The 22,910-nt window shown below is 46.5% G+C and overlaps 1 protein-coding gene across 1 annotated transcript; it reads left to right on the forward strand.

Annotated features, from left to right (window-relative positions):
• Window positions 1-11: 11 nt before the first annotated feature.
• Window positions 12-21,561, forward strand: COTL1 (coactosin like F-actin binding protein 1). Its single transcript, XM_063945708.1, has 4 exons — window positions 12-296; window positions 707-789; window positions 16,828-16,985; window positions 19,609-21,561. The coding sequence occupies exons 1-4, from the start codon at window positions 220-222 to the stop codon at window positions 19,717-19,719; spliced, it is 429 nt and encodes a 142-aa protein (XP_063801778.1). The 5' UTR covers window positions 12-219; the 3' UTR covers window positions 19,720-21,561.
• Window positions 21,562-22,910: the final 1,349 nt, after the last annotated feature.

Consider the following 22,910-nt stretch of genomic DNA (forward strand, 5'->3'; position numbering starts at 1 on the left):
CTCCATCAGCTCCAGTTTCATGCTGGGAGGAGAGGGGTTAACTCCCTGCTGCCTCATGCACAGGAGCTGAGATCAGGGACTGAGACCAGGGACCTGCTCACTTCTGTCCCAACCTTGGACTCAGCGCTGACCTGGTTCCAGGACATTGCAGGGACTCTGTGCTGCAGCTTATTCTCCTCTTTCTTAGCCTGTCATTGAACTTGCAGCTGTCTCATAATAATGGCTACTAAGATTGACAAGGAATCCTGCAGGGAAGTTTACAATGAAGTTAGAGATGACACCAATGATATTAGCTGGTAAGTGCTTCAGATCATTGCTACATCTGCAACATGCTGGTGGGGCACTTACCCACTGCACCCCCTGCCTCTCATCACATACTGAGCTGTCTAATCCTGGAGCAATCGCTGGGCAACTTTGCAACTGCCGCAATCTCATTTTCTGATGCTGGGATGCAGCATAGAGGGGCAGCTCTGCTAATGTGGCTAACTTGACTGAAGAGCTTACACTCATTTCAGTGGATACTTAATAGGACTGTATTTTCTGATTGAACTGATTAGATATTGTAGTTCTTAGTATCCTGTAAGTACACTGCAATGAATATCTGGTTACATAAGTGACATGGATGAGATGTGCCTGTTTTATTACTGTATGTACAAAGGCACTTATGTATTTATATATATATATATATTTATATTTCTCCCCAAAGGGCAACGTTTAAATATGACGGTAGCACAATTGTTCCTGGAGTCCAGGGTGCAAACTACGAAGACTTTGTAAATACCTGTACAGGTAAGTCATGGGGTCTTTGTCTATTACAGAGATCTATAGCATTGATTTGTAGGTGTCCGGTTACTGTAGCAATCATCTGGCACAGAGCCTGCATTAGGAGAGGCCCTGAGGCTATGTTTTAGGAATGTGCAATAGGTAATTACTGGACTCGGCTTGTTCAGCCCTGCCCTTACCCTAGTATTACTCTGGGACGTCACTGACCCCCAATCACCGCTCTCTGAGAATGGTCTTTCCTATATGACAGAATGTAGGGTCCTACTTGTGTATAATCTATAGTATACTATTATAGTATTGGGTATATACAGCCAATAAGAATATATTATCAGTGTCACGTTACAGTTTGCAGAAATAAGATGTTAAGTATATGACCTACCAAATATTACTAATCTCCCTCTTTCTTTTTCATATGTGATCAAAGGTTCAGGCATAACTTTTATGATAAGATCTAGAGATATCTATGATTGTGCAACCTTATAAATTCCTTTATTTGTGTTTTTATGGCCTCTCACAAAGGCGTGAATTTTACAATCTATGATCCTCCGGCTGTTGTGAAACTACAAGTCCCAGCATAGCTACCTTTACTCTACTGTAATTATTGTATTGCTAGAAATGTGCTCAGATAGTGTATATAGTGATTTCTCAGTCTTTGTGTCGTACACATGAGCTTAACCCTTCCTTCCCGGGCTTTATTGAAGCTGCACAGCAAATGCAGGGGCTGAAATCTCTCCAGGCCGGTCTGTCTATGTATTACCCAGAGGCGGTTTAAATCAAGTACAATTCGGGGGCTACCTCTAAAGGAACCAGGGTAGGTGTGTGCCCGCTGACCTCCCTTTACCGGTGTGCGCCCGCTGACCTCCCTTTACCAGGTCCTAAGGACCTCCCTTACCTCTATGTAGTATAAAGGGATGGAATGTTGGAACATTTTTAAAAATAAACAAATATATTTTGAGGTGGAAAAAATAACTAGTTGTATAAAAGCTTCTTTGTGGTAATGATATGATTGGCCACTAGAGGCGCTGTCCCATGGGATGATATGTGTGATTCTACTTCTGCAACTTTCCCTAATGCTATTAATTGTAACAAGCTAACAGAAATGTTCTCTACCCAATATTTATGGGTGTGGTTCATCAAATCGACAGTATCTAGGTCGACAATGTTTAGGTCGACATGGATGGAAGGTCGACAGGGTTTCTAGGTCGACATGTGCTAGGTCTAAAGGTCGACATGAGGAATTTTTTTTTTGTGTGTGTCGTTTTCGTCGTAGAGTGACCGGGATCCCAAATTAGTGCACCGCGTCCCCTCGCCATGCTTTGGGCATGGTGCCTTCGCTCCGCTACCGCTTCGCTCGGCACACTTTACCGTTCCAATCGTAGTCCACATGGATCGTTAAGTATGAAAAAATCCCCCCCAAAAAATATGTGAAAAACTCATGTCGACCTAGCACATGTCGACCTAGAAACCCTGTCGACCTAGTGACTGTCTACCTATAGTGGTCGACCTAAACATTGTCGACCTAGATACTGTCGATCTTCAGACCGGATCCCATATTTATACCCAAATAAAGGTATTATTTTTGTATTGCTCTACAAACAAGCTATCATCAGACAATGCACTTGACATATTCATAGGACGGAATGCCCCTGAAGAGAGAGCGGGTTAGATACACTCTGTTACAGAGTGTAACCTACATATAGGCAGGGACAACTGTTCGAAACGTTTCCTAAAGATCGTGTCTGGTGGACTGTGTAGAACTTGGCTGGTAATTTGGAGTACATTGGATTTGGCTGATATTTGACTGGAGGTTGTAATTGAATCATACCCCCCCCAAAGTGTTAAATTATCACCCTTCTGGAAGCGTCAAATACTTGTGTCCAATGGGACAGACTTGAAGTAGCCGAGTCAAAAGTGGTGGCATCTCTTTATTTCTACACAACTCAGGAGAATCTGGAAGCTGTCAGGGGTGTGGTATCTGCTTCCACGTAACAATAAGTCACGATTTGTGGGGTGGATGGTGGAGGAAGTGACTGGTGTCCTGTGAGATAACCTGGGAGGGGTCACAATGGAGGTTCTCAAATCTGCTATATATGGCAAACAGATGATGACCTCTCCCTGAGGATAAGTCTCTGTATAACCAGTACTGTGGTACGCCCCAAACTGAGTGCAGGTTACTGAATACAGGGGGAGATTTTTCAAAGCTTGGAGAGAGATTAAGTGGGGAGATATAAAGTACAAACCAGTTGGCTCCTATCTCCAAGCACAGCCTGTACAATGAAAGGAGCTGATTGGTTCGTATTTAATCTTTTTCTCCAAGTTTTGATAAACCTCCTCCATAACGGGCCTGATTCATGTTTGTAAGTAAAGCAAAAAAGCAAGCCGCTGGGCAAAACTGTGTTGCACTGCAGGTGGGGCAGATGTAACATGTGCAGAGAGATTTCGATTTGGGCGGGGTGTGTTCAACCTGAAATCAACATTGCACTGTAAAAATGAAGCTGTGTAACATTTGTAGGCTAAATGCAAAAGCAGTCGGTATTTACTCTGCAGGGAAATCCTATAACCCACCCAAATGTAAATCTCTCTGCACGTGTTACATCTGCCCCACCTGCAGTGCAACATGGTTTTGCCCAGTTGTTTGCATTTTTACTTTACTTGCAAATATGAATCACGGGCAGTGTTTGGGGGGAGAACCACACCCACCTCCACTCCCTGTCTGCTTTATTAAGTGTGGCCCTCGGGCCGCTACATGTTCTGCCCCCCTTACATGCCTTCCTCTCCCTCAAGTCTTTATGCTTATTGTGCTGTAGGAATTGATGGGAAGTGATAGGGGTGGCTGCTGTATTTTATCCAGGCATGATTAATGAGCATATCTGTCTATACAAATCTCACACCCCTTTTATCAGTGTGTAACTGGTACTCCTTAGGTCGTGGCAGACGCACACTGATAAGACCGAGCACCTAACCGCACCCAGGAAATTCCCTTCAGCTTCAACTACTGTTCCATATTCAGCCAATCGCGTGTATTGTGCCCGGCTGCCGTCTTCTCAGGTCTCATCCCATGATCAACAAAACCGCAAAGTGCAGGAATTTTACATGACTGTGGGTGACCTGGAAACGGGATACAAATAGCGCATCAGTTCTTGTATTTTTTGTAGAGTCTTCAAATCAGCAAATAAGACAGGTGTATGCGATGTTGGGGAAGGGCGTGCTCACAAATCTGCGGCTTATAGAGATCCGCACGTAAATGTATTAGGAGCCGTATATTATGTGCCTATTATAGGGCCGGTGTGCTCCTGATCAGAGCTTGTGATGGAGCATATGTTGTGATGACCCTGTACAGGTTGCATGTTCCCCCTGTATTCCTTATCTGATTGCTGATGATACTGCACACCTTGGCACAGAATTGTCCTTTGTACATTGCACTGTTTAGCAAAGGAAACATAGAATGTGGCGGCAGATAAGAACCACTTGGCCTATCAAGTCTGCCCCTTTTTTAGCTTTTGGGAACCTCCATACTATTTGATTCTTATCTCTTTATAAGGATATTCTTTGATATAATCCCATTCTCTGCTGTATTCAGCTCTACCACCTCCGATGGGAGGCTGTTCCACTTATTCACTACCCTTTCTGTAAAGTAATTTTTCCTTAAGTTTCCATTGCAGATACCCCCTCCAGTTTCAGCATGTGTTCCTTTTCCTGTGAAGAATCTCTCCCTCGTGGATCCTGTTAAAACCCTTGATATATTTGAAAGTTTTTATCATCTGAAACGGTGACTCCTAAATCCCTTTCCTCCTCCGTAGTTTCCATTATACTGCGGTTGATATTATATATTTAGCCTTTGGGTTTTGAGACCTAACTGCATGATTTAGCATTTTGTGGCATTAAAGTGTAGTTGCCTCGTTCTTGACCATTCCTCTAGTCTAGGAAGTTTTACTTAGCATGGCATACTGTCACTTGTAGTTCTACAGCATCTTTACGGCAACAATTGCTGGTAGATTCAAATTCATCACCTGAGTGTCGGGATCTACAGTCTATCCAGTCTGGACACGTAAAACTAGCACAATCAGCTTGTGACCATTTTATATAGTCGTAGGGCAATGATCAGACATCTGGATTATCCGCCAGATCAGGTGATAATTGGGGCCAGAGCTTGTTTCATACATATTGCGATTTACGGCCAGTTGGGTCTTAAACAGCCTCGCTGGCCGCAGAATCAGTAGGTATAGGCAGAATCGGATCTATAAACACTTATTATTTATTACCAGTTATTTATATGGCGCATACATATTACAGAGTGTAAGTAATTCAGCCTATGGGTATGTTTTTGAAGCGTGGGAGGAATCAAAATCAACCAACGCAAACATGGGGAGAACATACAAACTCTGCACATATACGACACTGCTTGGAATCAAATCGACGACCTCAGGGGAATGACACAGCAATGCTAACCACTGCACCACCGTCGGCTTTAATTATTTCTTCCATTTAATTAAGCAGTCGTTAAAGTCTGCAAAGGGTCCCTAAAGGCAGCTTCTCAGGAGCCATCAGGTGTCTCAGCCGGTAATTACGGTCAACAACGATCAGCGCTAATTGTATTTGGTTTGGACTTTTCAGGTATTACCGTTAATGTGTATCGCTAAATCCAGCACATTTGCCTCTCCCTTGTTCCGACCAGCTATCGCTGTTTCTTATTAATGGCATCATGCTTAAATTATTGCTACTAACTGGTTACCACTGTGTAGCCGAATAATATTTACACGCAGGACGCAAATTGCACTGCCGGCGTTATAGAGAAGTCATGTGTGGTTTTATCATGATAAACAGACCTGTCAGGACAATCTGTAATTATATTGGTGTCTTCGCAATGCTCTTCTCATCTATAGTGTGCAATTATCCATCCCAGGGGACCAGTCTCACAGCTGGAGATAGCCGTAATAACAGTAGACTAAATATGTTTTTCTCCGGTGTTTGTGCAGATTTGTCACCTGTTCGTATCTGCACGCGACATCCAGCGTTAATTCTCTGTCGTTCGCGTTCCTTCCCCCAACTCTTTTTGTCCTCATCATTTCTCTATATAATTCTTATTTTACCCTTTTGTTAAAAATGAGAGAATGAGACGTGATCGTATTTCACTCAATTATTTGGTTTTGCTGCATTGTTTGCAGAATCAGAACTGAAAGGAGCGCATTATATTGCTTTTTACATATCATTGTTTCTTCTGTCTCACCCTAGTGATGGAAATTTGTTTTCCCTGAAGGTCATTATCTAATGTTGGCTCTCAGACGTTACACCTGGGTGCTGCGCCAAAGTTCACGAGGGGGGGAATTGTTTATGTTTTGACCTGGAAGAGGTATTGCTAAATGCCTGATTACGTTTAGTTTTAATACAGTCCAACTCAATATAATCACACACTACCTATAAATTGTCCATCGTGGTGGAATTAAAGACACCATGGGCCAAATGTAATAGAGTGAGAGTTCAGAAAGTGAGAGATTTGGTAAGATTTTTCAGATTTTTTTTTTTTAAAGTGGCAATCATTTACACTGCAAATCCAGGGTGATCTTGCTGTGTAAATGATTGCCACTTAAAAAAAACAACTGCAAAACCTTACCAAATCTCTCACTTTTTGAAACTCTCACTCTATTACATTTGGCCCCATATGTATAAATGGTGATAATATTCCATATTACACTAACCATGTGTGACCAATAGACTGGTTCAAATGTCTTATGAGGACACTGCATCTGGTCAGATAAGGATTTGGTCTTGCATAACGTCCATGCGAGCTGATCTGTAGAATTACCCCGTCTGCACAATCCAAGACCTCACCTGTTCGTTACAGAGATTGCTTTAATTTCCAGAATGTGCCGAGGTATCTATCCCGCCCCCCAGGTAATCTGTGCGGACATGCCCCTAGTTACGGCTCTGCAGATTCGCAGCTAGATTGTACATTCCTCGATGCACTCCTCATCATGTTCAGGGCACTTGGCAAGTATTATCTGTGTTGTGTAAATGAGTGTGGGGCGTGGTGTAGCTATTTAGTTCTACTGTAATATCTACTCTACAGAGAGTATATGTTATATACAGTGTGCCGTGTCTTGCTTGTTTTTATTGTTATGAGAGCCCTGTTTTATTTCTCATGGCTAAAAATCAACCACACGTTGCTCATCGCAGGTTGCCACATTTATTTGAAAGGCTGCCTCTCAACTCAAGTCACTGGCTTCAATAAACGAATAAATAGACTTTCGCTTCATTTGCTTGTTAATAATTGATCATGGTTTTTTAGAGACGGGCAATCAGAGCAAAATCTTTTAATCAGAATGCAATTAGAGTTCAGAGAGATTGCCACGGGAGCTTGCAGTCTACACAGTCAGTGTAAAGCGGTGTAATGTGTATTGGGCAGTTTGGGTGACTTCAGCTGAATGAGGGGGTACCCGGCTCCCCGATGCAATTTTGATCAGAATTGCTACGGCATGATGAAAAGTCACACCAGCCGATGGCCTCCCTGCCTTTATGCGAGTGCTGTGTCCCCTATTTATCCTGACTTCTCTGTGACAGTCCCCATTTTTTTAAATTATAAATCTTCAGCTCACATCACTCGTAAATGAACAGCATTCCCTTTAGCTGAGACCCTTTTTCTGTTTGCACTACATGGATGTGACCCCTTTGGATGTAAACCAGTTTTGCATACATTGGCCAGGACTGCAGAGTTGGTGACTGGTGCCCGCACAGCGGGCTGATCTCCTGCCTAGCCGTCACCCATCCGCCTCACAGGAATAAATCTGTGGCTTGTGAGAAACCTCTTTTGTTCTCTGTGTGGCCTCAGAATTCCCTTGAAAGTTCAAGTGCAGCTGAACTCCACTGGGGGAATATTAATTGAATCCCGGCTGGCGGGAGTTTGTGTAGTTGCAGCTTCTCCGCAGTGAGTCAGGGAGTTTACGCTGGCACCGATTTACTGATTTTCAGCAACGTGCCGGCCAGACCTGTATGTGCTTATGGCAAGCAATGCCAGGCACACAAACTTCCATTTAAAACTTTAATTTGCCATGAAGTGTTTGAGATGCTCTCGGCATCCCCTAACCCTACAGCTGGTTCCCTGCTGTTGGTGAGAGGGTGACGGACACAGCCGGGAGCTGGATCCTGGCTGAGCAGCTAAATGCACCTTATATATTACCAACTCCCCCGGGTGATCTACATATGGGAAACTTTATGGTGGCAAAGTACCAACCAATCCGCTCCTGTCATTTTTCAAACACAGCCTGTAACGTGGCAGTTAGAAGCTGGCTGGCCGGTACTTTATCTCTCTCCAAGGGTTGATACACTGGTCCCAGCTGAGAAGGCCCTCCTGCCCAGCTGCTGCTGTATGTTGGTGACTGTGCAGGTAGATGGGCAGCATGGTATTACGTATCTCCTAGAAGTTCTATTTATAAACCGTAAGAACACAAATGCCAATTTCTTAAGGAAGCGCACTGTAAATGGCTACGTTGGACACTATCCAGCGTGCTTCCGGTCTTCCCCGCAGTGGACGGTGGCGGCTCCATTTTGGGTAGACGACACATTAAATATATATCTAAACTGCAGCGTCCGGCTGTACAATACATCAGCCCTTCCAATAATTCCCTTCAGTTTTCAGAGTTCTTCACAAACCAAAACTGACTGTTCTCTTTTCCCAGTGGGATATATTCCCAGTCCCAGCCTCTTGCTGCTTTATGAAGGACACTGTACCACGGTCCTCGCTGTGATTCATCAGCCATTTAAAGCTGCTCATTTATACGAGCAGTAATTCTCAACTGCTCTGTGTGTATATGTAAAAGTATTCAGTTGCTATGTGCATGCTGCCATATTACTGCACCAAGCCACTTACTTTAAGCAATACTTACAAATAAATTGGGGAAATATCATCACTGCAGTGTTGCTTATTTTTAAGCGCCATTTCTCTGTATTTGTTATGTGCCCGATGGCAGCTGCAGATCTACTATCTGAGTATGGCCTTCTATGTGAACCATTGAGTGTCTGTGTGTGCAAACCATACTTGCCTACTTTTCACATCTACTTTCCTGGAGAAGCCCAAAGAGGAGACGCTGCTTGGCACTTTGGGGGGCGGGGCTGAGTTATCACATCATCAGGCCCCACCCCCAAAATGGTACAAATTTGCAGGTCCACTGGAGTGGGTGGGGCTAAATGCAATTCAAAACTTTTAGCCCCACCCTCTTCATTCAGCGCAGGGATTCCCCTGTTAAGCTCTTCATCCTGCCCACTTTACGAAGAGGCAGATGGAATGTAGGAGATGGGGACACTTTTCCAAGGGTGTGGGGGAACAAAATTGTGAGTCTCCTGCAACTTGCGGGATAGTTGGCAATTATGACACAACCACTTCAGTAACATGCCCATAAATCGGATCATCTTGGTGCGGCTGTTTAGTTACTTCCCGGCAGCGCCCAGCACTTTTTCTAGACCGTTCTAAAATTGTGCGTCTCAGTGCAACAGCGCCTCTGAGTACATACAGGGTAATGCACGCATACACTGTTAGAACCATCGTAGCAACACAATCTAAAACAAAAACACTAGTGAGAGTTGCATAGAACACGCACTGTCACTACCACACGTGCGGATTTAGGCCTACGTTGTGAATATTCACTGGGGTTTGTTTTTTTTCCACTTTAAAGATTTCTTGCACCTTGTGTAAATAAAGAGGAGCACCCTGCGCCTGCTGAGAGGTCGTGTCAGAGATTGGCCACTGGTGGCGCTGTTGCAGGGTGTGGGTGTAATCTGTTTTCTGCCACTGTAAGTCGCAGTACACCTCTACCCTGGCTCCTTACCATCCTGCTGGTTCCTATATTTCACTGCTTGACCCCAGGGCCTTTTTAACGTATTGGCCTACTGTGCAGCTGCATAGGGGCCTTCAAGAAGGGGCTGCCCCCCAGTCTGGTGCCTCCAGAGCTTTTAGGGAGGCAGGTAAAGAATGCTGCCCAGCCGCTATGATTGTGAATTACACACAGCCAGAGCAAACAGGCAGCGTTCTCTACCTGCCTCCCAGCCTGCAGCCAGACAGTGAATGGATGTCAGCATGTTGATTGGTGGATGGCTGAAGCTATCCACCAATCAGAGTGCTAACAGTCATCCACTGTATGGAAGCATGTGGAGAGATGGAGCGGTAAATTATGATTTAGAGAAAAAAATTATTCCCGTGAATGGGTGTGTAGGGCCCCCAGTGCATTGCTTTCCCCAGGGCCTACAATTCTGTTATGACGGCCCTGCTTGGCCCCTAAATTCTGCCTTATTTCTATACCCCTGGTCTTAAACTGGGGACAGGAGCTATTCTTTGGCCTACAGCGGAAACTAAAATGGCGCCAATTTATCCCTTGTACAGATGGCCTGAAACTGTGTGTATTGTCCCTACTCTAACATGAACGTGTTGTGCTTTCTGAAGGATGATTAATTCTAACAACAACTTCTATACCAGACACGTTTAAAACCAATATCCTTCATTTTGAGACCCCCTCCCCTCCGCTCCCCTCTCAAACAAAAACTTGTTGCCTTAGTATAGGAACTGCCTGTAACTCGATCAGCATTTCCTCTGTATAAATAATCCATTATCCTGCGGACGTTTCCCGCCACGGACATGAAAACCTTTGGAGGATAATGAAAATATCTGCAGCCAGGTCACAAGAAAAGAATGTAAGGAATTCGTATTCACCGCATGAATGACGCGCTGTAAGACGCAACTGAGGAATTCTCCTCCGTTCTGGACTATCCTGCCTACATCAGGACAGCTGCCTAACTATAAACTTTCTGGGGTTGGTGAATTGGGACATATCCGCACGGAAATTCCGGGTTTGTGTTCACAGCGGGATTTCTGTAGCAATGGACCACCCCCATCACCTCATACCCTACCCCTAGCACCCTTTGGCCTGATTCACAGCTGCACGCAAGGCCAGTGTTCCTTTAGTTGAGCGATTGTTTGCTACTGTGTGTGCGCAGACATTTCCAAAAACACAGACTACGCACAAAGGTGCTGTTGCGATTGGGTCAGACAGCATCAGAAATGCTTTAGACGTATATGGAAGTCCTCTGTGATATATAATTATATTTGTGTTCATTTTTGCCCTCTGTCCATGTAAGGACAGACAGGGCATTGTACCTTCATCTTTCCCTTTGGTAAATCAGCATTATTGGAAAAGTCCGTCTGCCAAGGACTGGAACCTATCGTAAGATGGTATATTGCAGCCTCTCTACTGGGCTTTCTGAAAATAAGAATTAAGGTGTACTCTAATGAGACCTCCGTCCTGAAGTGCTGAATGGAGAACCTGCTGTTTAGTGCATTGTTTGTAACAGCAAAGTCCGTTATTAACACCGTCCTTTCCAGATCATTGTCAGCGCTGCCCACCCACAGGTGTTCTTGCCTGTCCATCTGACTCTGGCCTTTTACCTTCTCTAATACGTTAGTCGCCATGGTAACCATGCTGCTTCTCATCGCTCAGGATTCCTTGCAAGATTATTACCTTGTCCTGACCCCGCATCAGTGTTTCCAGCTGATAATCCATTCTCAGTTTAGCTGTGAAGCTCAATTCTTGCACCTTTTCCCAGGCCTGAAAATTAGCCATGATTTGAATTTCAGCCGATGCGCGCTCCACAGAGTGACCGTTCCATGGGTGACTGCTGCATTAATACAGTTTACAGCAGCACTTCATAAGCAGGATAGTTTTATCCAACGTCCTGACATTAAGCTGCTTTCTTAAGACGAATGTTGTTGGCACCAGACTGTAAAGGTCTGTGAGGAAATCTCTGCAACAGCCTGTCAGTGCCGTAATTCCTGGTATCCGGGTCTGCTTTCTGTGCAGCTGGGGCTGTTAGGTGAGGACGGGGACGCATAGTGGGTCGGTCTTTTAAAGAAATAATTGCTTCAGCCTCACCATGTTCATGGAGTAACTGGGGATGTGAAAGTTAATATCGGGATATAAATAAAATTCTGTTTTTCAGCCATGGTCGATGCACCTGTGACCTATATGTAGTGTGCACAGACGTTTTTGTGGTCTGAACCTGTATTTAGCCAGTCTATTCAACAAGTACCTCACTGAGACATGTTTGTGCCTCATGCCTCGGCAATTCGCTAGTTCCTAGCTACTCCTGAATATATCAGCCCAGCAAACAAAATGGATGACCATCTGTCTTCACTGTTATGTAGGTGATACATTGACTTTTATTTAGTGATGTGCACCGGAAATTTTTAGGGATTTGGTTTTGGATTCTGTTCCGCGGCCGTGTTTTGGATTCTGACGCGTTTTGGCAAAACCTTCCTGAAAATTTTGTCGGATTCGGGTGTGTTTTGGATTCGGGTGTTTTTTTACAAAAACCCTCAAAAACTGCTTAAATCATAGAATTTGGGGGTCATTTTGATCCCATAGTATTATTAACCTCAATAACCATAAGTTCCACTCATTTCCAGTCTATTCTGAACACCTCACACCTCACAATATTATTTTTAGTCCTAAAATTTGCACCAAGGTCGCTGGATGGCTAAGCTAAGCGACACAAGTGGCCGACACAAACACCTGGCCCATCTAGGAGTGGCACTGCAGTGTCAGACAGGATGGCAGATTTTAAAAATAGTCCCCAAACAGCACATGATGCAAAGAAAAAAAGAGGTGCAATGAGGTAGCTGTGTGACTAAGCTAAGCGACACAAGTGGCCGACACAAACACCTGGCCCATCTAGGAGTGGCACTGCAGTGTCAGACAGGATGGCCGATTTAAAAAATAGTCCCCAAACAGCACATGATGCAAAGAGAAAAAGAGGTGCAATGAGGTAGCTGTGTGACTAAGCTAAGCGACCCAAGTGGCCGACACAAACACCTGGCCCATCTAGGAGTGGCACTGCAGTTTTCTAGCGAGAGGATGAGTGCTTCCATCCTCATGTGAATCTGAACCACTAGCCATGAACATAGGCCAGGGCCTCAGCCGTTCCTTGCCACTCCGTGTCGTAAATGGCATATTGGCAAGTTTACGCTTCTCATCAGACGCTTTTAATTTTGATTTTTGGGTCATTTTACTGAACTTTTGTAGTATACTTGACGACACAGAGGTAGGTAGAGCAGTGGACTACTGTACCGTACTGCTATATATTATATACTGGTGGTCAGCAAAATTCTGCACTGTCCTCCTACTATATATACTGCGCACAACTAAAATGCAGCACAGATATGGAGTGTTTTTCAGGCAGAGAACGTAGATATTTGCAGCACACTGAGCACAGATATTTGCAGCACACTGAGCACAGATATTTGCAGCACACTGAGCACAGATATTTGCAGCACACTGAACACAACTGAGAGAACGCTGCACGTCCTCACCCTATCATCTCCAATGCACGAGTGAAAATGGCGGCGACGCGCGGCTCATTATATAGAATCCGACAGCGGGATGATGACGTTCGGGCGCGCTCGGGTTAACCAAGCAAGGCGGGAGGATCCGAGTCTGCCTCGGAACCGTGTAAAATGGGTGAAGTTCGGGGGGGGGGGGGGGTTCGGATTCCGAGGAACCGAACCCGCTCATCACTACTTTTATTAATACTTTGCAACAGTGACGTGCCGTGAGGTTAGTGGCTGGGGAGGCACTGGCTTCTCACCACCCGTGCTCCCCCCCCCTCCCCCCACCACAACAAAAAAAAGTGTAGTCCCAAAAACCAACACCAGCCAGGGGGATCATGCCAGAGCAGGGGAGACACTCCGTGTGGGGTTCCCCTGCCATAACATTAAACAGCCCCCCAAACCAGTCAGCCCAGGGCTGAAATAAAAATGGGGTCCCCCTCCCGAGCAACAACCAGCCAGTGCTATGCCCCGCACCCCTGGTGGCAGTGGGTGCAGGGTTCATTGTATGTTAATATTGTTCTTTACAGGTGGCCTACAGGTCCCAGCAAGCCTGCCCCAGCATGCTGGCACTTAAAGAACCACAAGTGCCAGCATGCCTGGACATAAAGGGCCCGCTGGCACCTCTAGTCCGCCTGTAAAGAAAATATTAAAATATAAACACCACGCGTTTAAAAAAAAAAAAAAAAAGTTTTATTATACAGGGACTTCACCTGGGAGCGGCGGTTTTAAAGCTCTTTTTCATGGCCGCCGCCTTCCCAGGGCTTCCGCCATTTTCACCTGGTGGGCGGCAGCCTTTAAGCTCTTTTTCATTATGCCGCCCATGCAGGACTTCTATTGGATCTTCAGTCTTCTTGAAGAGCTCTTCACTGCTCCTCCTCTGCCGTCTGACAGCCGCTGCCTCGCGCTGACTTATAAAAGTCAGCCAGAGGGGGCGGGGCGATGACACGGCGAGCCGTGATTGACTCGCGGCGGCCATCTTGAATTTAGAAAATTATGCTGAGGTGCCATTTTTTTGGGTTAGAAAGCACGTCCCTGTATCAAGGCGGCACTTTAGTAGGTGCCACTTTACAATAGATTTTCAAAGGGCTTTTCCAGCCCGCGGCATGGCCCCGCCCCCTGCTACAGCCCCTTTCCCATTGACAACGGGAGGCACCACTGTCGGTGCCTCCCAAACCCATTTTAACTGCAAAAATGATGAAATTAATATAAAGGAGATACTTATGACAGAATATGTGTCATAAATATCTTCTTTGTATTATTTTAATCATTAATGACAGGGAAGGCACTGCCTCCCTGCCTCCTACCTCCCCTGCCTGCACGTCCCTGCTTTGCAACATTTACCAACCTTGGCTCCTACATCAGCTGTATTCCCAAATAGACCTATCCCTCTTTCACTTTACCTGTAGATGCTCCCACTGAGGCTCACTATAGAGATCTAGTAGACAACAGGAGACAGCAGGAAGTTCTTCAGATAAAAAATGTAGGTCAGGGACATAGAGAGAATCCCTTCTTCCTGGAGTTTAGTGGAGACCGGTGGTTGCACATTATAGATAAGATGCGGATACAGCAAATTAGGATTTTGTTCATGCTTTACCTAGGGAGGAACCAATTATCTGAGCAGAGTATCTATCTAGAAGCAAGCAGTCATACCTGGTGCCAAGTGTAGCGCGCTGAGCCGCACCTGGCGCCAAGTGTAGCGCGCTGAGCCGCACCTGGCGCCAAGTGTAGCGCGCTGAGCCGCACCTGGCGCCAAGTGTAGCGCGCTGAGCCGCACCTGGCGCCAAGTGTAGCGCGCTGAGCCGCACCTGGCGCCAAGTGTAGCGCGCTGAGCCGCACCTGGCGCCAAGTGTAGCGCGCTGAGCCGCCCCTGGCGCCAAGTGTAGCGCGCTGAGCCGCCCCTGGCGCCAAGTGTAGCGCGCTGAGCCGCCCCTGGCGCCAAGTGTAGCGCGCTGAGCCGCCCCTGGCGCCAAGTGTAGCGCGCTGAGCCGCCCCTGGCGCCAAGTGTAGCGCGCTGAGCCGCCCCTGGCGCCAAGTGTAGCGCGCTGAGCCGCCCCTGGCGCCAAGTGTAGCGCGCTGAGCCGCCCCTGGCGCCAAGTGTAGCGCGCTGAGCCGCACCTGGCGCCAAGTATAATGTACTGTTTTTCCTATCTTTTGCCTTGAACCGATGTGCAGACTTCCACACTTGGGGGCTGTTGCAACTTGCATCTGTTGCAACATGTGGGATTGAATTAGGCATATGTCACACATACTTACTCCCATGTTTCTATCATTTGTGTTGCTCTTCAACTATACTATTAATCTTCAGTGAGAATTTAAAAAAAACACAAACTTGTACTATGGGCCTAATTCAGCATGGATCGTAGATGTGCGAAAAACCGCACATCTACGATCCACTACACTGACATGCGGGGGGACGTCCAGCACAGGGCAAGTTCACCCTGCATGCCAGGTCCGCACAGCAGCGATTGCTTTTGCATGTTTAGTGTAGCCCTCTACCTACTTTGTCCAGACCGGGCCCCCACCCGCCACCAACACCGTCACAATGCCCCTGTGACGTGTCGGTGCCCCCTCCTGCCCAGTGAACGCTTCTGCCTGTCAATCAGGAAGAGGCATTCGCAGATGTGAGATGCCGTCACATCTCACTGTGTGCACATACGCAGCTGCTGCGAGTGCGCACACTTCACAGGGCTTAAGCTTGCGAACGCAATCGTACCTGCGTTCCATGCTGAATTAGACCCTATATCAGGTGCAGCTGTCTGTCTGGGTAGGAAAATACAGTAATGGCTAAAACTTTCACTCCAAACAATTTCAGTGGTGCATTCACAATCGGCCAATCACAAACGGTTGTGTATTTGCACATGCCCTCAAGCATCTGCAAATAAAACGGCTGGAACATGCGTGCAGTCACCCTTACTTTACTCGGCCTACATTAATCCACACCCCGGCCTCCTCTCCAGGAACAGGTGGGCGAAAGTGTCATCTGTATATGCTTACACCTGATTTCTGGGCATGTGCAAAGGCATGTGCAAAGTGGCGTAGCTCTCACTTCCCAGTTAATACATTACTGCCCTAAACTCTGATCTTCAAGTAATAATAGCAAATCTTTACTGCCTGTGAAATGATAACTTAGCTGCTGCATTCTGCATTCGTGTCCTCTGCTTGGCCGGGCGCCAGACCCTGTCACATGGGGCTTCATAAAATCTCTTGTGACCTCAGACTAGACAATAGTTTAACATACAATAGGCAGCAATCTTGTTCAGCCGGTCACAGTGACCCCGATCTAAAAACCTGTTCTCCTTTTTCAGTGCTTTCTAAGCGGCTATTATTACATGTCCTTCTTTTATAAATCATACTTATTTATCTAAGGTAGTATGTGTTGTGCACAATGAAATATGTTAGGGGGTTTATGTAACAAGGTGTGAGTTCAATTTCAGCAACCAGGTTGTAGGAGGAGTTCAAAAAGTCCCTCTGCAGCGAGCATGGTCTCTGACTGTAGATCTATTCTGCGGCTGTCACTGCAGAGGGACTTCCTGAACTCACTGTATTAACAGATACAGTTCATGCTGAGATAATATAATATTGGTTATTTTATTCATTTATTCTGTTTGGGTTTTTTTTTTTTTACACTCCAGGGTCCATTAAAAGGGTTATTAAAACTGTCTTCACTTGTGTTGCAGATGACAACAGACAGTTTGCATATATCAGATTTACCACCGGAGACGCCCTGAGCAAGAGGGTTAAATTTACGTTAATCACCTGGATCGGTGAGAACGTTAGTGGGCTCCAGCGAGCCAAGATCGGTACAGACAAGACGTTGGTGAAAGACGTTGTGCAGGTAAATCTTCTGCTATGTTCTAGGACTTCTTCACGATGTTATATGACTTATTCACATTGACTCCCGTCTCACCAGTGTTTTATACAATACAAAGGCCTATCTTGTACTTATACACTGCAATCTACAACTGGACGTGCCAAGAACACATCTCCCACTGGGTTAGTAAAGGAGGATTATGGGAAAAACTCATCCCAACACTAACTGTATGGGCCATGAAGACTCGATGCCTAACAAGCTATGAGGGGATCAGTACGAAATCCCGCTGGACGGGATCCCAGTGGTCGAAATACCGGCACTGGAATCCCGACCAGCACAATCCCGACAGGGGTGGCGAGCGGAACGCAGCCCCTTGCGGGCTTGCTGCGCTCGTCACGCTCAGCACACTAATTTATTCTCCCTCTATGGGTGTTGTGGACACCCACGGAGGGAGAATATGTCGGGATTGTGCCGGTCGGGATCCCGGTGTCGGTATTTCGACCGCCGGGATTCCGTCCGGCGGGATGTTGACCGCATCCCGCTGTGAAAGTGGTATAATCTGTGGTTTCAACAACCATCCGAGGGCCACAGTATTCCAGCTTTAGTGGCCCTTGGATCCTGATTTAGGGGGTCATTCAGAACCGACCACAATAGCGTCCCGCAGCGGCAAACTGCACATGCACAGCGGCCATACACATCCATAGGCGATGCAACTGCAGTGTGATTAACAGGTGACGACATTTCGGGAGCAGGGTTACGGCGGTGCGGTGGGGCATCGTCGGAAAAACGGCGGCGAGCCGGGACCATTTTCGGGGCGGCTGTGTGACATCACACGCAGCTGCTCCGGAAAAAAAAATGACCGCCTGACAGCGCAGTCAGGCGTCAACCTTAGTTCCGATGGGAGGCGGCATTACACGTGCTGAGCGGCCTTGCCTTGTGCTCTGCGGCCCACAGCATTTGCAGAGATGAACGCAGATCTGGCTGCGAATGCAGCGATTTGCGTTCATCGCTGAATAACCTCCTAAGTCATCAGCAAAGTACCGATTTCTAGAACGTGTTCTGCAGCGGCTATATCCCATGTGTGGGTTGCCGCTTCCCTTCCAGCTAATGGCCTGTTTCTGGGTACTGAGCTCTCGGCTGCTCTGTACCTGTCTGCTCCTATCCAGCCTAAAATATAAGTTGTGAAAAACTATTTTCCTTTTATTCATTTGTGAATGTTACCATCTGTATTTGGGGTTTAATGACCGTGGCAGAGGTTAGGACACAGGAGTGTGGGCCCAGTACTGCTTATCGCTCCTCTTAGTCAGTAACACAGTGATAATAAAATAATGATTGACAGCCAAACCAGGCGAGATAAAAAGTTCCATTATACATATTGACCTATTTCTTGGCCGCTGAGCTTAATTTGTCTCTTAGCTTGGCAAAAAAAATGGGAGCAGCTGATGAATTAATATTTATGGTCCCTCATGTTACCGTCACAGCCCATAACACAGCTTGTGTATTATCGCAGACACTTGTGTTTTCGCTTTAGCTATATGTGGGGTATATCACAATATATTGGGGAGTTGCAGACTGTCCCATTTCAGCCACTCACACGGTGCGTTTTCCTGGAGCTGGTCAGTCTTGTGACAGCCGTATGGTGGCAGATTCACCCGTAGGTCAGTATGGGTGGGAAGTGGGGGCCTGATTCATAATTAAACCCCTCTGGAGCAATCAGCAGTCAATAGCAGCCAATGTTCAGATGCGAACAAACAGCCACTTGTGCTGTGTCCGGGGGAATCCATGGCTGTGTTATCCTGATGATGTCAGATGTGTCCAACGTGAATAAACTGCCGCTCTAATATGTAGACTTTGATTTTAAGGAACAGCGTTTTGCTGTCTGACGATCTGTGCTAGGCCCAGTTCTGAGACCTTTAACTCAAGAATTCACTGCAGTTTTTATTTTACAACTTGAAATAAAAAGCTGATTGGGCCTGGCCTGTGGTTGAGGACCATGGCTGACCTTAGTCCTCCAACAAGGAGGAACCTAATACTGCAGACTAACATTGTGTGGTGGCCACCCCATATTGCGCCATGGCGCTGTTTCTGCGCACTGACATACCAGAGTCCCATTATGATTATCATGGGGTTCGATTCAATTCAATAACAGTTGAAAAGCGCTGGGAATTAGCTCTCGCCGCTATTCAATTCAGCTAAAGTTAAGTCGGCGAATGCCCGTTCTCGCGGACTTAACAGGTTGTTTTGTCGGGAGAACGGGCATGCTCCGACTTAACTACCCGCGGCGATGCTGATTCCCGACAGAATCAGCTTCGCGCCGGCTGCGCGGCATCCCTTTTGTCGGTTTTCTTCTCTCACCCCCCGGGGGTGAGAGAAGAATTCCCGACAATTGAAGGTAACTAGTCGCTGTATTGAATAGCGCCGGGAGCTAATTCCCGGCGCTATTCAACTGTCGCTGAATTGAATCGACCCCATTGGCTCAGGCAGCGCCTTGTAGATTTCTTTTAGTGTCTGGATGTTCCCTGCGATTGGTACAATGTAACACCCTGTCTCTCCCCTCTAATTCTAAATACGTCTCATTTTCACGTATTCTTACATGTAACAATGGAAATTGACAACAAAATGTGCATTTGTTTTCCTGTCCTCTTAGAACTTTGCCAAAGAGCTGGTAATCACAGACCACAAAGACCTGGACGAAGACTATATTAGGAGCGAGTTGAAGAAGGCTGGTGGTGCCAATTATGATGCCCAGACAGAATAAGGGCATCCCATGCCCAGATGCTGCTTTGCCGGATCAAGCGCAAAAGTCGTCTCGGTGAAAACAACTGGAAACTGGTGGAAACTATATTACAGACAACAACAAAAAAACTGGTTATTTCTTTGCCTACGTTTCTCCCTTCTGGTGACCCAGCCAGGTCTCCTGTAGCCCATCCTATGGTCTGGTGAAATTGATCTCTCCCCCCCCCCCCCCCCCCCAGCCAGGCTGGTTTCGCCGTGGTTACTGCACAATTACCTATGCTGCCATCTCTCATATACTTCACCCACAAGAGCCGCCATGTATTCCATAACAATGCCTTGGACTGCATAAGCCGTTACTCACCGGACGTTCGCTATTCCGACCCGGAACCCACTACCCTTCTGCACTTCCATATATTTGTGTCTTTTACTTTAGAACGTTCAATAGAATTGTAATAGTCTTAGATGTAATCGGAAACCAGAAACTGACGCAAGAAACGGTGTCTGACTCCCAGCCCCCATCGTGGTGTTATCCAGCTGTCCGTTCTGGAGGATGATTATTGTAGCTGGATAGATGGTTTCCCTGCATGTAATAACAGCCAGATCCTGTCATACCGCAGGCAGGGTTATATCTCGTTAGTATTCTGTGCACAATGCAACACTCTGATTTTCCATAGTAACACAACCCTTTAGGTGAATGTGCGCCCATTCCTTCTCGCCCCTGAGCTCCGCTGCTGGTTTGTGTGGGAAGTTTTTTTGTTTGTGCTTTTTAATAGGACCAGATCTCAAAATAAGATTTTAGTGTTTGTGGGTTGTACATTCCAGCTGGCGCACAGTGCTACAGATATAACCAGAATCTATGGCTGTGCATGTACATTCCAGCAAATAAAGGCTCCACGTGATTCCCTTATAATCCAGTAACCCCATCCCCATAATAGCACCTGGCTGCAGCACATGAGGAATAACACAACGCATCATGCAGCGTTACTGGGTGTTACATTAACAGAAGCTGATATTTGCAGAAAGTTATTCATCACTTATAAAATGGGATGTGAGATTCCAATCTGTGTCTGTGATTAGTCAGTGCTACTGGACGGGTTACAGCAGGATAGTGTTGCCCTGGCTCTGAAAGTACGTCGCCACGCCTCAGGGTGGCAATAGATCTTTAGGGGAGGGGTAAACAACAGAAAGATTAGACAGAGGGGGTCATTCCGAGTTGATCGCTCGCTAGCTATTTTTTTGCAGCGCTGCGATCAGATAGTTGCCGCCTATAGGGGTGTGTATTTTTGCTTTGCAAGTGTGCGATCGCATGTGCAGCCGAGCGGTACAAAAAAGTTTTGTGCAGTTTCTGAGTAGCTCAGAACTTGCTCAGCCGCTGCGATCACTCCAGCCTGTCCTGTTCTGGAAATTGACGTCAGACACCCGCCCTGCAAACGCTTGGACACGCCTGCGTTTTTTCCAAACATTCCCAGAAAACGGTCAGTTGACACCCAGAAACGCCCTCTTCCTGTCAATCTACTTACGATCGGCTGTGCGAATGGATTCTTCGTTAAATTCATCGCTGAGGAACGATCCGCTTTGTACCCGTACGATGCGCCTGCGCATTGTGGTGCATGCTCAGTAGTGACCTGATCACAGTGCAGCGAAAAATCCTAGCGTGCGATCAGGTCGGAATGACCCTCACAGACTCTTCTCTTATCACCCTTCTTCCTGTACTTAATATTCTTTGTTCTCACATATGGTGGCGTTGAATGCACCCGTCTGGCCAACTGGTAAGACAAATGGTCCGTGAACTGGAATTGGGAGGGACTGATTACTGCTCAGAAAAACCACATTAAAAAAAATTAAAGATTTTTTTTTTTCAAAACTTGTTTCCTGTGGGGTTTATTTTTGCAGAAATGTTTTACGGAGAAAGATCTGTCTGTCATGGCTCGTTTTCCTGTGTATGTTACTTTTTGTTGCCTGTGAAATCTCTTCCGGTCACGGCAGCAGTAATGTACAGTGGCGGGTCATTGTTCTATAGAGCACAGCAACATTGTTTAAACCACGTAACGCAGTTGTCCTGGCAGACGGACATGTACTATTGAGGATGCAGAGCTCAGTGTATTAATGCATTATTTCTGCGGTCTTCAGCTCACAAGGAGATAGGTTATACACTTTCACACATATGCCAAAATCCTGTGTTTTTCCGGTGTACACACATCGGCCTGGGTTTTGGCTAAGTGTGAACAGAAACCATCAGGGTCCGGTTCCCATGTCCGCAACCCTGTTCTGGACCAGGGGTTTTCCCGGTAGCGACTTGGGTCGCCTGTAGTGTGAACGCAACTGACCCAGGTTATCAGAAAAGTGTCTGGCAGTTTGGCGCTCCTGCAGATGACCTCACCTTCAGGAGCCTGGACCACATGACAGGGGAGCACCAGGGCACACCAAATTCCAGGGCAGACCCGAGTTCAGTGTGAGTGCATCAGACCTAGTGTGAATGGGGGTCGTAGCCGTGTATTTCCGGTGTGTGGAAGTGGTACTAGAAAAAACTTTAAGGTAAGTGGATTCATTTTTTATTTAATGTACAAGTAAAACCCTGACACAGACATTGGTCAGGATGTGCAGAGAGGGGGAAATGAGTGTGTAGCTAGGTGGAGGTCATCCCTGCTGAGGTGGAGGTCATCCCTGCTGAGGTGGAGGTCATCCCTGCTGAGGTGCAGCGTAGGAGCAGAAAGTGGCTCCCAATACATGTGTAATAGGAGACTGGCTGTGGGGAGGAGATTTCCTATTCGATGCGTCTTTCTTTTCTTCATTTGATGCCAGGATTGCAGTAGTTGTCACCATTGCTTCTCTCTGACGGCTTACAGCGCCCATTCAGCTGCAGACCCCACAAAGGAGTGACCACAGCAGAGCTCCTTCACGCATGCATAAGCTGCAGGGGTCTGATGTGCAATAGATACCGATGGTTAGACCATTGTATGGTAACCTTGCGGTGGCTGCATTTCACACCGTGATGGCTACATGTCACTCTGTGATTGCTACATGTCACACAGTGATGGCTACATGTCACTCTGTGATTGCTACATGTCACACAGTGATGGCTACATGTCACACAGTGATGGCTACATGTCACACAGTGATGGCTACATGTCACTCTGTGATTGCTACATGTCACACAGTGATGGCTACATGTCATACAGCGTGGCTACATGTCATACAGCGTGGCTACTTGTC

The sequence above is a fragment of the Pseudophryne corroboree genome, chromosome 11 (assembly GCF_028390025.1).
Source record: "Pseudophryne corroboree isolate aPseCor3 chromosome 11, aPseCor3.hap2, whole genome shotgun sequence".
NCBI classification, from domain to species: domain Eukaryota; kingdom Metazoa; phylum Chordata; class Amphibia; order Anura; family Myobatrachidae; genus Pseudophryne; species Pseudophryne corroboree.